Source organism: Saccostrea cucullata, unplaced genomic scaffold (assembly GCF_032062105.1).
Source record: "Saccostrea cucullata isolate Sc308-1 unplaced genomic scaffold, CSIRO_AGI_Scuc_v1 ctg3581, whole genome shotgun sequence".
NCBI lineage: Eukaryota > Metazoa > Mollusca > Bivalvia > Ostreida > Ostreidae > Saccostrea > Saccostrea cuccullata.
The window spans coordinates 31,787-49,588 of NW_026932531.1; the positions used below are offsets into that span (position 1 = coordinate 31,787).

Here is a 17,802-nt window from a genome sequence, read left to right on the forward strand (position 1 = left end):
CTCTATTACGAACGTGAATTCAATCACACAAAGAATGAAGCATATTCAATGAAGACGAATACAAGTTGTCAAAATTTAGTGCCGCATTATAACGCTAGGTGGCAGGGGTGTTCGCTACGAGTGTTGGTAAAACTAGGTAAACAAACCCGGGCCGGGGTTATTCGAGATTTTTCAATTTTCTGCCTTAATACTTTATCAATCGAACTTAAATTTTCAAATGATGTTTGTTATAAGCTCAGGTATGTACCCGATAGTGCCACTCCCTCGGAAGATGGAAATATTTCCCCTGGAAGACTGTCTACATAGTGATGCTTCCTTCGGAAGATTATACAGTGAGACTTCCCCCGGGGAAGTTTCAATATATAGCTAGTCTTCCGTGGGAAATCTCGCTGTATATAGCAATTCGTCCCCCTTTATAGCAACCCCTCCCCCGAATAGTTTTTTTTAAATCGTAAAACAATGTTTATATACTAACGTTTTCAGTTTTTGAAGAAAAGTTATCCGTCCTATATGAATAAATTTTTTAATGATATCATTTTAATAGTGGTTAATAATTAAATCATTTTAACCATTTAGTTAAACATAGATAATTTTCACGAGTATTAATGGATAATGACTCCCCCCCCCCTGGACGCAGCCCCCACCCCACCCGGGTGCAGTCGCCTGCGTGGCACTATGGTTACGGCGTCTGCTCTAGAGTCACGAAACACAGTAGTAAGGAGTCGATCAATACGTCGTGGGTTCGAATCATAGTCCCACTATTGGACGTGGAGTTCGGTCCTTCGGATGAGATCTAGACCGTATTATCCGAGGTCCCGTATCGCAGTAGGTGCTGGCCCGAAAAAAGATCCCTCACTGCTCAACGCTATAAGTGCCGGGTATATAGGACAAATTTGCAGCTCTCCATCGGCAAGAGGTGGCTTCTCCATTTGAGTTAAAAATTCTCCAATTTAAAGGGAAGTTATACAATGTACAATCACACCCCCAAGTCTCAATATATATACTGACTTCCGTCTGAACGACCTCCTATGGGGTAAGTTTCACCACATGCGCGGATCTAGAGGGGGGTCGGGGGTCAGCCCTCCCCCTGGAATTTACAAGTTTAAGAAATGTATATACTAAAGCAAGAAAAAAATTACCTTGGAATCCCCCCCGGTAAACATAAACATGAATATGTGTGAAATGGGTATGAAAAGTGAGGGATTTGAGGCAATAGAAGTCATAGACTACAACCCCCCTCCCCCCCCCCCCCCCCCCCCCCCCAACGAAATAGGATTTTTTTTTGCTTGGGGGGTTTTTTGGTTTTTTTGTTTTTTTTTTTTTTTTTTTTTTTTTTTTTTTTTTTTTTTGCTTGTCAAGAAATTTCTGGGATTGGGTGTTTTTTTTTTGACAGGGGTGGACCCCCCCTAGAAAAAAATTTCTGGATCCGCGCCAGCACCGGTAGAGGGGAGGGTGGCCACGAAACATTTTCCTAAACGTAACAGACTTTTTACTACTGGCAAAGTTCAGCGAAAGGCTTGTTGCCCCCATCCCTTACACTTTTTGTTGCAGCACTAATAGTCAATTTATATTTTAAAAGTCATGTACTTAGTGAGTAATATTTGGTACTGAAAAAAGTTGACGAAATCCCCCCCCCCTCCCCTTCACCTCCACTAAATAGAATTTTCAAGTTTTAAGATTTTTTTTTAGCTCTCCTGGCTGATTTAAAATACGGTGCGTACTAAAGATGTTTCTTTTCTTTATTGAAAAGTACTATTTCAACATAAAATATTATAGCAGAAAAGAAAACCGGGGAGTTTCTAGTATGCCTGGGGTGTAGCCTGGTTCCGACTTCGCATACCCATAACGCTCCTCACTCCTTTGCAAAGCCCCGTCCCTAGAATCACACGCATGAGCAGTTACTATTTGTCGTGAAATAAAGTTCAGTTCAGTGGAAGGTCCTGAAAAACAAATCAATTTATAAGGGGTAACTAGTATCAAAATATTTAACATTTTTATGTCAATTAAACTGGAATTCAATTATCCAACAAATAACTTTAATAGAGTTATATTTTTTTCAATCGAGAGAACAGTGACGTAGCATCGTTTTTAAAAATTCAAGCTAACTGGCGGAAAACAACTTGACAAGCAAAAGAAGAAAAAAAAAAACAAAACAAAAAAAAAAACAAGGAAATTGTCCAAACTTGAAAATACATAGTCTATCTTTCCAAAGATAGACTTAGAACAGACATTGAACATTGCTGCGTAGGTTTAGCCCCCCCCACTTTCCATGGACACGATGCAGTATAGGTTTAAAATGGGGAAAGTGGTGGTGTTTTGAAAAAAAATATTGGCACTGAGGTTCAACCCCCCCTCCACGAAAAAGGATTTTTGTGTTTGGACAGTGGACATTTCCTTTTTTTTTTTGGCTTGTCAAGTTTTTTTTTTGAAGTTCTAAAAAATATTTCTTACACTATGCCCCCCCCCCCCCGGGCCCCAACTTTCACTTTGTCCGACGCCACTGAAATCCTATTTCGGGGCGTGGTGGGTTTTGGGTTAGATTCAACTTCTTCTATAGTATCAAATTCAATTTTTTCCCTACTATACTACATTAACCTTATTTGACCCTTACCCTTACAAAGAGTGGGTCGGCCCTTCAATGAACATATTCAGCAAATTATATAAAGTTATGTCTGAAAAAAGAGGCCGCTATTCCTGTGTGCCCAGAGAAAATAAATATGGAGTTTCCATCATTGGATCAGTTCAGAAGTTCAATTGATAAAGTATTAAGGCAGAAAATTGAAAAATCTCGAATAACCCCGGCCCGGGTTTGCTTACCTAGTTTTACCAACACTCGTAGCGAACACTGCTTCATTTATGATTACATATGAATGTTTTCTAATGGTGCATTTTTCTAACTAATTTGAACGGCCAGTTGGTTTGGGAGAAGAAGTAAAAATGTGAGGAATAAACTGACAAAAGGACAAACAACGGAAAAAGACTTTTCTCAGGAAAGCAAAGCGAGCACTCGTCTGTAGTAACAAAAGAAAAAACTGCAGGGCATAATGATAATCTGCCAGTCATAACAAACTGACAATTGTTAAAATTATTTGTTTGTATTAAAAGTAAGAGTCAATCTAATTAAAATCAGACTTCTTAGATCCGCGCCGTATACACTCTGCGTAAGAGTATCCACCCGTGCAAGTACAAGGTAAGTTGTATTTAGTTCTTCTATTTACTTTATTGGTCGAGACCACTAGATTTCCTGACGTCAGCAATACATTTGCATGTAAAATAGCTATCTGTTTACTTTTCCCACTGATGAATGAGTCGCAATGCATTGCGGGCTTCTACAAGTACTTGTTGTGTTGAAAATAAAGGCCAACTTGAATTGTCCCTTAGAAACATAAAATGAAAAATGTTGCATGAAAAGATTTTAGTTTTAAGCATATTTTAATAAATGGTTATCTTAAAGGTTATCATTAATGGTTGGGGAGAGGATATCCTTTAATTAACAAGATTCATTTTGAAACACTATGCTCCCGTCGGCAACAAAGTTCGCAAAAAGCTATAATTTTTAGCATATAGGTCACAGTCAAGGTCACAAGATCATTGACCTTTGTGTCATTTGAAAGAATTTGATTATTGGAGTATGGATACCATATATGACGTCTCTATCTCATATGGTTCAAAAAGTTATGGCAAAAGAACGAACAAGCTATTTCTAGCGTACAAGTCAGAGTCAAGGTCACAGTCATTGACCTTGGTGTCATTTGAAAAATTAGTAGAGTGCGCATACCAAATATGAAGTATCTATCTTTCATGGTTCAAAAGTTATGGCAAAGTTAAAGTTTGCAGACAAAGAGATAAACAGACAAACAGGACAAAAAAAGAGAGAAGTATAATGAACGAAAGCTTGTATCATGCTGTAAATTTTGAATTTACAGGGTGGCAGTAAATACAAAATTTACAACATGACCCCTTGTAAATTTTGTATTTACTGCCACCCGGTAGATTCAACATTTACAACATGACACTTGGGTGAAAATGAAAATATTTTTTAACCATGTCTTACTGGAAGAATTCAAGCTTTGTTGAAAGTTGATTTTTTTTAAAGTTTATGCAGGGATAGTTTTACTTTTTATGACATATTCTGATATGAAAACTCACAAATATTATTTGTTGAACAAAAATTAAGTGAAATTTACCTTTTTAAAGCAGAAGAACGTCCAGAAACACCATTCCCATTAAGAAACCAAAGCCTATCTGTGATGCCAAAAAGGGGAACACCTAAATATGTGGAGTATATGTTTCGAAATCCACCACGTTCCCCACCTTACTGGACAAAATACACAAATAAATGCTGCCTTAAGGATTGGGCCGAGCCAACATGTTACGAAGTAGATGTAGACAAAAAGACATTCGGTTGCATCGAAAATGCATTCTTGAAAACAATGGGTGGAAAAAATTGTAAGATAGAGAAGATTTGTAGATTGGAGAATGCCAATCTGTATTTTCAATATGCACACGAGCGCGTTCGTCAATTTCGGAAGGTACACATGGAAGGAATATTTACACCATTGGAACGATTGTTAGACTCAAATCTTGTCTTGATGCAAGCGTTGGGATTTTTGAAAGATGATCTACATTCAGAAGTAAACGAATACTATTTCTTTCACGGTACAGCAACTGACTGCTTGGAAAATATAAAGATTCAAGGACTAGTTCCAAAGCTTCCAAAAGCACACGGTGGTCTCCTTGGTAATGGAATCTATGGTGCTGAAATGGCTTCAAAATCTGATGGATATACAGGTTTAATTTATTTTTTATCCCGTAAAAGCGGGACATTTTTAATGTACATAGTACAACTTTTTAAATTTTAGCTGCAGATCTGTAGCTCTCCGAAAAAGAAATATTGATAGACCGGAGAGCTACAGTGCCACCCATTGAAAAAACTGTATATTTATTGCGCACAAAAAAGTGCGCTCGGTTGTTCTCGGTTTTTTTCTCCATGTTTTTAAACTGTAATCTCAAAATATTACTAACGGCGTGTTTCTAACATATTCTATGACTCTTTCCACAACAAAACATTCCTCATTATTGTCGTTAATAGTCCTCCTGGCCTGATATTGTAATCATCGAACATTTCGCTTATTTATACTGCCATTTTGGTTTGAAAGATAATTTGGTCCAATATGCTTCGTTCAGATGTCAACAGCGAAAGTACTTGATAGAGGAGAGAGGATGTTTTTGAAATCCTCCATTTTATGCAATTAAGGTAAGAATTTGGAAGAATTATTCAACAATCGAGCGCACTTTTTTGTGCGCAATAAATATACAGTTTTTTTCAATGGGTGGCACTGTAGCTCTCCGGTCTATCAATATTTTTTTCGGAGAGCTACAGATCTGCAGCTAGTCAAATTTCTGAGCTGCACTTAATGTGTGTTTTTGTTGCTTTTGATGACGTAATTTACAATTTACTTTTTTCCCTTAATTTGTCTGTTATTTTAAAGACTCTATTTTTTCTATATCATAGAAACAACATTAGATTAATTGATTGGTTATTATTGTTTAACGTCGATTTGGAAATATCTCAGCCGTATTTCGGCGAATAGAATAATCCGTTCTTTTTATTTCTTTTCCGCTGTTTAAACTTCCAGACAATGTTTCACTTGCCGATGGATGGAAAATTTAGAACCTTTACTTGCACTTAGGGCCATTGAGCACTGCCAATACTGCAAATCTAACTGCCTAATAAATTTGAAGTCCTTCATCGCAAGTAAAGCATCTGAATACTTGTCGAAACATTTTTAAAGTGACGTGAAACAAACAAACAATCAAAAATTTCAATGTGGTATCTGTTACAATACATTAAAACTTAATAAAACTTTTTGAAAATGAGAAATAATACTAAATAATTTAATTTTATTTGTAACACGTCATTTGATTGGATAAAAGATTTTATTCATTTTTTATAACATAACTTGCCTACGTCACCATAAGTTACGTCAAAAAAACGTATTACTCCGCTTGACGTTATGTTTAAAATTTAATCAATGTGAAGCCTTATTGTCCCATTGTCTGCACTAAAATTAAATCATAAGGAACGAAGCTTATTTCAACTAATATTATACGATATAACAAAACTTGGGGCAGTTTACGCTTTTTTATAAACCGCTTCGCGGTTTATAAAGCGTAAACTGTCCCAAGTTATGTTATATCGTATAATATAAGTTGATATAAGCTTCATTCCTTAAATATACGTAATTAAAAAAATCCTATTATTCTTTAAGTCACAGCAGAATATAATTTATTCATTATAGCCGGCTTTGCTGAAATCAAAGTCCTGCTATATGCATCACGATCGACTGTCTTACTATAAATAGCACAGTAAACAAAAAACCAAACAGCGTCAAAGCAGACGCTTCCGCTAAACAAAATAGTCATATTGCGAGACGATATACAAACAAATATTTTTAACATCCCAATTGTTAAAAAAGTTAATCAATATTTTTGCTTGAGAATTAAACTGAAAGAAAAAAAAAATATTTGCTTTATTGGGATAATCGTGATATAACAATTTGTGCACATACGTTGCTGAATTCATTTCAATAGCGCGGGCTTTTCGGAATGTTGAAATTGTTGAAGAGTTTCATGTTTAATATCTTATTCGTCGATGTTATGATAGTGGTTATATTCTGTTATGATTTTAAGCAAATTAATAGTGTTGTGAATTGGAATTTTGAGAAATAACATGCGTGAAGTCGCTTGACAATGTACATGTATGTGTTTCTACATATTTTGTTGGCGATAAAAGTACTGTTTGTTTGAAACTAAAAGAATGTCTATAAAATACACATGTGCATTATTTTAACTATTCCAAGACTGAATTTTTAAATTATGAGAAAAAAGTGCTTATTGAATACAAAATTTGCGACAATTTCTTGGAAATATATATATATATTTTAAATCATTATATATCTTTGGATCTGGACTGTTAATTTTAATTACTGGTACATGTATATGGGAAATTGTTTTAAATCATAATCATACAAACTCTACGTGTTAAAAATCAATGGCCAAAGGGAAAAAAATTAAATATGTAATAATTTCTGATCAGACAACACACTCCAGCAATTAAAGCCCAGCTTTCAGTTCTTTCAATACTTTGATTTCTGCTGTTCTAGGAACAAATGATAATGTAAGAGCCATGCTGCTGCTGAGAATGTGTTTAGGGGACGTATTCATTACCAGATCACAGGGCAAATTCTTCAGACCTCCATGTAGGAAATGCAACGATCTGTTCTGTAAGAAACACCAGGAACTCTACGATAGTGTTGTAGCCGAAACAGGCGGATACTTCAGAGACAGGGAGTTTGTCGTTTATGAGAAAAATCAAGTTTATCCAGAATACCTTATCTTGTATAAATAAGCCATCAGTATTTTGCATGTATCTGGCATTCCAATTTCCAAAAACCTAATTTTATAACATCATTCCAATTATGTATGTTTTAAATCCCAGTCACATTTCCAAAAACGACCAACGGCCGACGGGTTTTGAAGCAAAAATGGGATTCTTCGGGTGACAGTCGTCAGTTCATCGGCCGTTGTCTTGCCCGATTTTGACCTCTTTTTTGTCGGCCGACCAATTTTGTGTCTATCGGTCCAAGTTATAATTTTTTATGCGTCGGTGGCCGATTCCTTCAATTGAAAATATCCGTCGACCAACCTTCGATCATCGTCCGACCATCGGTGGTCAGTTTATTAAGTCGGTCGTCCGTCGTTGGACAATAAGGGTGTTTAAAATTTCGGCCGACGCTTAAAATCAAACTGTATCTCAGAGCTCGATGATCGGACGACGATTGGCCGACTTGTGAATATTTAACCTAGTAAGGATACATAACAGAAACAAATTTTGATGCATGGATTGATATAAATTTGTTGAACGGAAATAACATGAACAATCAATCCGTAAGATATAAAGAAATCTTAAGTATTCTTTGCTGCTTAGATATGCACCATTTGTCGTTTTATGCAATTCCATACAAAATTTTGCACACATTTTCAACATTGAGTCACAATTTTATAAGATTATGCCACTTTTCCTTGCAAACATTACTCACGTCACCTATCTGAATATAGATCTATGAAAAAATATTGCTGAATTCTAAAGAAAAAAGATTTTTTGTGTTATTTATCCAAGTAATCGGTGTCTCTACGAATTAATGTGACTGCTCTGTGTCGCCCGATACTGTATCGGCCGATCATGTACTTTCAGCCGACAAGACCAGAAAAATTAGTCGCCCGACCATCGGCTTAAATGTGACCTAGGCATTAATCGCAATTTGATATCTGTTTCGAAAATTTCTTTGATATGAATAATTTTGACGTATTATACATGTTTTTTTCCCAAACTTTTCCAATGGATGATATTACATACATTTATACAGGAGGTCTGGAAACAATTGCTTTAAAAATTATTATCAGTTAAAATCAGTTTATTAGTGATTTCAAGAAATACCCAACCATTCTTATATATGTTATAATTGTTACATCATAATAAGCATCATCATCACAATTTTTGTTAATCCTTAATAAAGGGGAGTGTAAGCATATGTTTGTTGCAAAGGAATACTAGTATGCATTTGTTTGGTTATTCATCCATCATCACAATGCGCCTGAACTCATCGGATAAAAAATTTTGAAAATTAAGTTTTGAGTTATTGAAAGAACTGAAAACAATATTTGCAATCTATCGGGCATAATGCATGTACTTCACCTCAGTGTATATCACCTGAAACAGTTTTAGTTTGAATTAAACAGACATGCAATTGAGTTTTATTTTGGAAAGATATACGTACATATATGTGATAAAATTGAAGCTTCTAGACACTTACGTTTTTATTGTGAACGTATTCAGATATTTTGGAATATTGATATTGGAAAATCTCAGCTCTTTGTAACATTTTTATGTACAGTGGAAATATTCAATCCTAGAGTTCTATTCTGAATGGCAACATTTTTAATACATTTGTTTTTCGTAGCATATTAGATATTTTAAAAATGTTTTGAAGATGTCAGAACAAAACTTGATTATGCAAAAAATAATATTAAAAACAATATGGATGTTTTATTGAAGTGAACGAAAACTCGTATGTTAAAAAATAAGACTTAGATGTATTATCGTCACAAAATATTACTCAATCATTTGTAGAAAATGTTGTAATCAATATTTGTAACTTTTTAATTTTTTTTATTTACTAACTAAATGTATCTTGACCGGGATAGTTAGAAATTTGAAAGGGTTTTGCTTTATGGTTAATAAATTATTTTCAAAAAATGACATTATATTGAAATATTCTTCCATAGTTTTAATTGAAATGAAATAAAGAAAACAAATTAATGTGTAATTGATTACTTTTAAATGCATAAGAGATCAGAAGACAACTAAAGATATGGTAAATGTAGCTATACCCATTGAATATTTTAAGATGAATATTTGTAAGGAGAGTGAATTGTAGCGTGTTGTTAAATGCATAATTAATTTTGAAGACGAATAACAACTTCATATAACAGGTCTATGCAACGTTTTTCAAGGGGGAAGGGCTAAAAAAATTAATTGGTGTATTAAAATCACATATCAGATTTAAATGTTTTTACTTTTCTAAGCGACCAAAATTTATTCATAAATATCCTTTCAAACAACAGCATAGCGGGTTCCAGTTATAATAATATTCTACAGTGCTTCATTATGAAGGAGAAAATTCAGGAGCACTGTGCAACAATTTATTCGAGAAGTGGTGTAAATTAGATGTGGATGCTTAAAAATTTCAAAATACTCTTTGGTAAATTTAAAATCGCAAAAATTTACCAAAATCAACATCATAAAAACTTAACGACTTTATAATTGTAAATACAACAATTCATAACGCTGAATTAAAGTCAAGGCTTTTTGACATGATGTAAATAATAAACGTGGTAGCATTAACAACAAAATGATTGCTTCCAATTGCATATAAAGTCAAATTCCAGAAGAAGAAACATATATGACATTTGTTTTCAAAAGGGATCGTCAAAACGAAAACAAGATAGCCTTCTTACTGCTTTTCAGTTGTAAACTTAAACTTTACAATATGATTTTTGTTTCACAGTAAATTCATTATTTACATAATTATTATGAAAAGGACCCTCTTATTATGCCCCCGTAAACGAAGTTTCGGGGGTATGTAGTTTTTGTCGTGTCCGTCTGTCTCTCTGTCTCTGTTTGTCCGCAAAAACTTTAACCTTGCCCATAACTTTTGATTTAGTGGAGCTATGGTTTTCATATTTCAGATGTGTAATCCTTGTGACAAGACCTTTCTTTGGGTACCACCAAATTTGACCTTTTGACCTTGACCTTGGGGTTTGACCTACTTTTACACAAAAATTTTGAACTTTTACTTTGGGTATATCTTTTGAACAATAAACACCAGGACATTTATATTTGACATATGTATTTTTTGTGGAAAGAGCTTTCGTTGGATACCAACAACCTTGACCCTTTAAACTTGACCTTGTAGATTTCCGTACTTGTGAAAAAAACTTTAACCTGGCAACTGTCCTTGGCCATAACTTTTGAACGGTACAAAATAGGGCTTTCATACTTCATATATGTAATCCTTGTGAAAAGACCCTTCATTGGATAGCAAGAACTTTGACCCTTTGACCTTGACCTTTGAGATTGACCTACTTTAAAAAAAGCAAACCTTGACCATAACTTTTGAAGAGTTAGGGCTAGTGCTTTCATGATTTACATATTTGATCCTTATGACAAGATCTTTCATTTGGTAACAATAACGTTGACCCTTTGACCTTGGAGTTTGACCTACTTTTTAAGGAACTGAACGTTGACCATAACTTCTGAACGGTTAGGGCTAGGGCTTTCATGCTCTACATAAGTATTTTATGTAGCAAGACCTTTCATTTGATACTAATTACATTGACCTTTTGACCTTGACCTAGGAGATTTTTGTACTTATTAAAAAACTTAAACATTAGCTTACTTTCAATTTTCACAATTGTTTTCCAGTGAGAATACCCTACTTTTTGTACCAATTAATTAAATTTGCATTGAAGAAAAGCTTAATCTTTGCTATGTTGCCATACGGGGGCATCAGTGTTTTACAAACACATCTTGTTTCTTATGAAATATTTTAACTTGCATCACTATCAGTTATACATAATAATATGACCTCGATCCTATGATCTTTCCATTTTTTTAAGGAAGTTAAAATAGCAGGGTCCCCATTTATATTTTTTGTGGTGTTAAACAGGATTTTTTTCTCTCTCCTTTCTTAATGCTCCATATTTCTTACAGATTTAATGATATTAATCATCGTTCGTTCATTTTTCTTTCCTAATCCTTGGAATCCTGTGTATTTCATATAAATAAGCATGCAGTTGTCGAGGATATTTTTGTGTTTCGAATTGATGATAATTGTGAAATTAATATACTGTAAGTATAAATCTACCGTTAAATTATGTAGTATAAGTACAAAATGCAGAACGAGGAATGGTTGAATATTGTAAATTTTTTAAAATTTGGAAAAAAGTATTTTGTTTTCAATTAGAGATCTGTTAGAAAAAAGCAGTGAAGATAAATATTTATTATAGGAAATAAATTAAAGCAATGATCATTTGGAATACGAAGGTCATATCAGTTTTACAAAATCTTAAAAGATTTCCAGTCTCAATAATGTACATTAATTATACGTCAGAAATAGCTACAATATTTGAGTTAACGTTGTTTGTTTTTTCCTCATTCGTTGAACTTTGAGCTCAATCTATTTTTAAGGGAGAAAAAAAAAACATCCAGGAATTTTATTATAACTCATTTCTTTAAAAATACAGGAGAAAAACAAAACGAATATCACTATATTGTAACCAATGAATGATCAAAGTTTCAAAAATTCTAAGGAAAATTTGACCTAATGGATCTATTTCGTATTATCTTCAAGGCAAAATCTCTATATGATACAAAAATTCAAATAATAAAGATAAAATTCCTGTGGTGTAAAATGAAAAATAATTTTAGTAAAACACTTTTGTCAGAGTTGGGGCAACATGTAGGTATATATTTTGAATTCTACTTGAAATAAGTCTAAAATTGGAATTTTTAGACACCAAAAAAAAATCTCTCCTTCAGACATTTTCATAGGCAAACCTCTTTAGAATTAACCTTTTTAAGTGCTTTTGTACAGTTTTTTGTGCCACAGGGCAACAATTTGTATGAGTACACATGCATTTAACCGTCAACTTCGTCACAGCTCAATGTATTGACGGAGAATATGAAAACCATTGTCAAGACCATGTAAGTTCAAGCTGTACTGCATCAAGGGATGGAGTGGAAGTACACGCAACGGTTGTCAAAGAGGCAATGTTTTTTTTTAAACCTACTTGATCTAATAAAATCTAATGTAAACCACATCATCTTTTATAAACAGGAAATAAATTAGTTTATACAAGTATATAATCTTAGGCTTTCAGAAAAAAACGTCTTTCCTCTCGCAATAAAAGAGGACCATCATCATGATAAAGATATATAGTTAATTTAAACTTTTGTGAATTTCTGCAAAAATATTTACAACTTTTGTTGTTTTTTAAAACAGAAAATGTTGCTCTAAACAAGAATGTAACACTCTCGTCGACTGCAAAAGATACGAGCGGTGTAAAGCTGGCTAGATATGCTGTGGACGGAGATACATATACTGAGGCCAAGACAATGGCTGACAACAACCCAACACTGATAATTAACTTAGAAGAAACAACTACAATCAAATACATGGAGATTCATTTACTTTTAGGTGAAACCCTGGATATTTCTTAAAACATATACATATAAGCATATTTGAGATTACTTAACCTGGGAATGGGTATGGATATCTATCTTTGGCTCCAGTTTTGAAATACCAACAATATCTAAACAACAGAAAAAGGATTACCATTTTCATAGAGAGTATAAGATATTTTGAAGAAATATCATGCAGCATATATAGACCAAATATCAGCGTACACTGGTAATGACAAAGTATCAGTAAATAATGAAGAAGAATTAGCATAGTATGATTTATGATCGTCACAACATGCATATTACTAATATAGACATTTAAAGCGTTCCCTTGACTTTTAAAATGAAATCTGCGTGTCGGTCCGAATTACATAAGCCGTCGGCGGGGATGCTCACTGCTCCATGGCGCCAGCTCCCATTCCTAATGTATTGTTTTATTGACTTCTGAGGTTGGATATTCTTCGCTATCTCAATATATCTTATAAACTTTAGCAGTTTGCAAGAATTTTATTTTTGGTACTAATGTAGATGCCTTTTTTTCATACCCCGCCCGTCGAAAGTACACATTATTTTGGTAAAATTGAGTATAATTGCTTTCTTTGATGTAAATAAGTGCGAAATGTTAAAATTTGTTCATGTATCTAATTGTTAGAAGAATCGAGTTCGTCCAACGTCTTTGTGGTCAATGCATCTAGACGAGAGTGCACACGAAACACCCAACATTGCAAACCCCCCAACAATGTACCATATTTGGAAAATCGCATATACTAGAAATCGTTCCCTGGCCATCATTGAAAGACAGACAGAAAAGGGGACGTTATCCATTTTCGAAGTTTTTTTTATATTTCGTAAGCTACATGTAAATATCGATTATTTTCAAAATTAAATTAACATCAATATTTAAATTATATTTACTCCTTGCTTTAAGTTATTTCAACATATTGCTGTGTAGTGACAATTTGATTTCTTCTTAGTGGTTCTTAACCTTAGCTTCAATTTTTAAACACAGGTTGTAGCAAAGGAACGTACAGTTACCTATGTGATCAAATGTGCAGTTCACTGTTTCGACTAATAATGCGAAGGATACTTGGGAGTTTGTGGAGTTTTTGAAAAAGGATGCGTGGATGGTTGGTATTGACATGGAGTGCAGAAAAACTGGGAAATGTTCTAATAATTGTAGTTCTATAAAATATGGCTTAAAGTCTGCTCTGTATTGCGCAAACTATAAAAATTGTGATAAATGTATCGAACATCTCAACTGCACACTCTGTAAAATCTTGATTATCATGGAAGATATTGCATGGGAAAATGTTTTGCAGAATGTTACAACTTCCCAGGTAGCACAAAACATTTTCAAAACATTTTATTGGTGTTGTAAAAAGGTTTTTTCGAAACATTTCAGCCTAATCATTTTAAAAACATTTTAAAAACATTTCCTCTTCTCTTTATAACATTTTAAAAACATTTTAAAAATGTTTTCAAGAAGCTTATGATTAAATCCTTTTGGAACATTTTTCTAAAATATTTTTGAAACGTTTTAAAAATGTTTCAAAAGGTATGTTTAGCTTTCAAATATCAAAGATTTTTATATTACGTTTTAAAAGCGTTCTAAAAACATAAAATGAAACATTCCTTTTCCATAAATCTGAAACATTGCATGAATACGTTTCTGAAACATTTAGAAGGAACGTTGTCAAAATGTTTTTGAAACATTCTTAATTCATTTAAAGAACATTTTTCTTAAAATTAATCTAAGGGTATGTATAGCTTCCAAATATTAAAGATCTTATAAAACGTTTTAAAAACGTTCTTAAAACATGAAATGAAACGTTCTTAACACATTTTTAAAACACTTACATTCTTAATATCGCTGTTAGTTATAAACATTAAATTCCGGATATTTTTCGGCCTAGGCAGTGAAAATGTTTATTTAAAACATTAACTAAAATAATTATTTTTACTACAATTGAAACATTTTAATTATAGTTTTTGTAACATTTTTTGGAAACATTTTCAAAATGTTTCTGAAACATTTATGTAATTGTGGCACAATTTAATTCATTTATTAACTTTAAGAGTATGTTGTGGAATTAATTTTAGAACATTCAATTTAATGTGTTTTCCTTTTTTAAAGACTTCATTTTTCATTGCTGCAACATTTTAAAAATGTTATTTTCAAAATGTTCTTAAAACATTCAAATAATGTATGATTGCGATTTTCCTAAAATTTAGTTTATGAAAAAAAAAGAAAATATATAGAAAGAATAGTGTTGAAATGAGGAATTGTAGTAAGTTTTTAATTGAAAGATTTTTTCCGGTTTTTATAATGATTTCTAGTTAATTGGCTTATTGATTAAACAGACATATATAAAGTCCTTTATTTAAAACAAAATCAAAAAATCAATAAATGAAAGGATAGACAAACACAAAGTTTAAAATATAAATAAATGTATAAAATCATAAGCATTTGATAAAACTCTTAATGTCTTTTTAAAAAAAATTGTTCTTCATCTGTGATCCACTCCCGGGATTTTACTCTGAGGCATTAGATAGGGATTGGCACACTGGTCAGTTTCAGTGTCATGATAACCTATTATGCAATTTTCCTGCTGGGCAGCGCGTTACAGAGTATAGTGGTTTGCAGCTTATCTAGGCCAAATTTTGAATTCTGGTAAACAAGATGTGCGCGCTTACTCCGTGCCGATTTGAATGAGAAGACTTTGCACCATAAAACCACAGTAATAATCTCGGGATTTATTAACTTTGAATGGTAAGAATTATTCCTTTATCATAGAATTTAAAAGATCATTTAAAAATGACTTTTATACTACCAGTGCATGATCAATAACTTTGTACAAATGTATGTAGCATTAAGCAATGACAAAGCGTTACAGGTTATACGCATGTATTTGATTTGAATATTTCATTCTTAATTAAGGCAACACAATTATATCCTTGATTTAAGTATTCGTTGTCTTAGTGAAATGTTTTAAAATCATTAAACAATATGTTGATTTAAAAATGAAATTTCTTTACAGCATGGTGTTGATTGCATCATCCGTATTTTCAAATTCCTACATTCAAAAGACCCGCCTTTGGTGAACATGGTGAAGGCAAAGGTGTACGTAAATACTATTACTCTTCAATAATATTGTCATAGTAATTATTTTTCTTCTTTTTTCAATGCAATTGAGGAAAGAACTTAAATTTGATATAATTATTTAAAATAGTTTTTGTACATTTTCATTGATCATCTTAAGATACATTAGATGTAGAACGCTGATACAAACACACTTTTCCTTATCCTTACAGGTTGTGATATTCTTTCCGAGGGGCAGATTCCTTATCAGCCTTTTCAGTGTATGTGATTCTAACTAAGTCTTATAGATCCGCCACTCTGTTCGACCTATACTGTGAACATAGGATTTCTGTGATTCTGTTCTTTTAAAATTCAGTGAATGGATTAGACGCCGTTTTCACCCTTTAAAAACCTGGTGACTTGAAAGAAAATAAATTAAAACTTGTACCGAGAATGGAATTTAAATGTGATTAACATATTGAATATGGGTTTGTATTAAAGGTTCAAAAATTAAATATGATTTGTGTTTATTTCTTTTAAAATATAAATATATCATTTATATTTAATGAGAAAAGTAAAATTTCAGTAAAAATACTTTTATAACCTCGACGAGAATGTTTTGAAAACGTTTTAAAAACCAAACAAATTAAACGTGAAAAAATATTTTTGAAAATGTTTTTGTTACATTTTAAATCAATGTTATGATAACATTTGTTGAAATATTTTGTAAAATGTTTTAAAAACATTTAAAAAACCATACAAAATCACGTGATTACAACATTGTTCAAAAATGTTTTTGTAACATTTTAAGAAAATGTTCTAGAAACATTTGCTGAAATATTTCACTAAAATGTTTTAAAAACGTTTAAAAAACCATACAAATTCACGTGATTAAAACATTATTGAAAATGTTTTTGCAACATTTTGAGAAAATGTTCTGACAACATTTTGCTGAAATATTTCACTAAAATGTTTTAAAAACGTTTAAAAAACCATACAAAATCACGTGATTAAAACATTTTTAAAAAATGTTTTCGCAACATTTTGAAAATGTTTTAAAAACATTTTTAAAATGTTTTTGTGTTAGCTGGGTTCACATCGCAGTATGAGTGTTTAACATACAGGGTTGGTCAAAAGGGGCATAAAAATTAATTCAACAATTAGGTTCATACCTTGGCATCAATTATTAATAAATTCTTAACAATAAAATATTCAAAGTATGTGTCACTCAAAAAGGTGTCATTTTTCAACGGGATCACTTAGATTAGGACCCACATATAAGAAATGACACTTATGGCTCTTTTTCTACATTTATTCTTCGAAAAATGATTCAATATATAGAGGTAATTTTTCGTCTTTTCACAAGGTATTACGGGACTACATACTGCAAAAAAGGGTGTCAAAAAACTGTTATCGATGCACTGATTATAGTGACTTAACTATTATATAGGCAGCCGGTATCTTTGAACAATCGTGCCAAAGTGTCCGCATTAAACCATGGCTTACTTGTGAAGGCATTGTTAATTGTACTTCTTGTCTATCAGGTTGGTCTGGTCTTTCGTGTCATTGTAACCCCAGATGTAAAGATGGATGCGGAGTAGATGGGGAGTCAAACCGGATGTGCATTGGGCTGGTTCGTCAACTATTGTGCCGAGCCTTGTCTCCAGGAGAACTGTCAAGAATGCGACCAGGTGACCGGAAATTGCACACAATGTACCTCGGGCAAATATGGACAAACCTGTGAAAAATCTTGCCAAGAATTTTGTGTTGGATCTATTTGTAATAAAAGACTGAGGCTTATGTATTCTTGGTTGCAAAAAAGGATTCTTTGGAACCTTTTGTCAAAGTCCAAATGCAGGTTCTATAAAACATTTGTTTAGATTAAAGAAAATTATTATCATAATTATATTAGTGTTTC

At 32.7% G+C, this 17,802-nt stretch overlaps 1 protein-coding gene and 1 long non-coding RNA gene across 2 annotated transcripts; both read left to right on the forward strand.

Annotated features, from left to right (window-relative positions):
• The first annotated feature begins 4,204 nt into the window (after window positions 1-4,204).
• On the forward strand, window positions 4,205-7,445 carry LOC134235348 (protein mono-ADP-ribosyltransferase PARP12-like). Its single transcript, XM_062717479.1, has 2 exons — window positions 4,205-4,791; window positions 7,167-7,445. Exons 1-2 carry the CDS (start codon window positions 4,251-4,253, stop codon window positions 7,409-7,411), a joined length of 786 nt encoding a protein of 261 aa, XP_062573463.1. The 5' UTR covers window positions 4,205-4,250; the 3' UTR covers window positions 7,412-7,445.
• A 7,887-nt stretch (window positions 7,446-15,332) lies between these two features.
• On the forward strand, window positions 15,333-16,398 carry LOC134235349 (uncharacterized). Its single transcript, XR_009985390.1, has 3 exons — window positions 15,333-15,575; window positions 15,844-15,926; window positions 16,118-16,398. It is a non-coding gene; the product is annotated as an uncharacterized LOC134235349 (long non-coding RNA).
• Window positions 16,399-17,802: the final 1,404 nt, after the last annotated feature.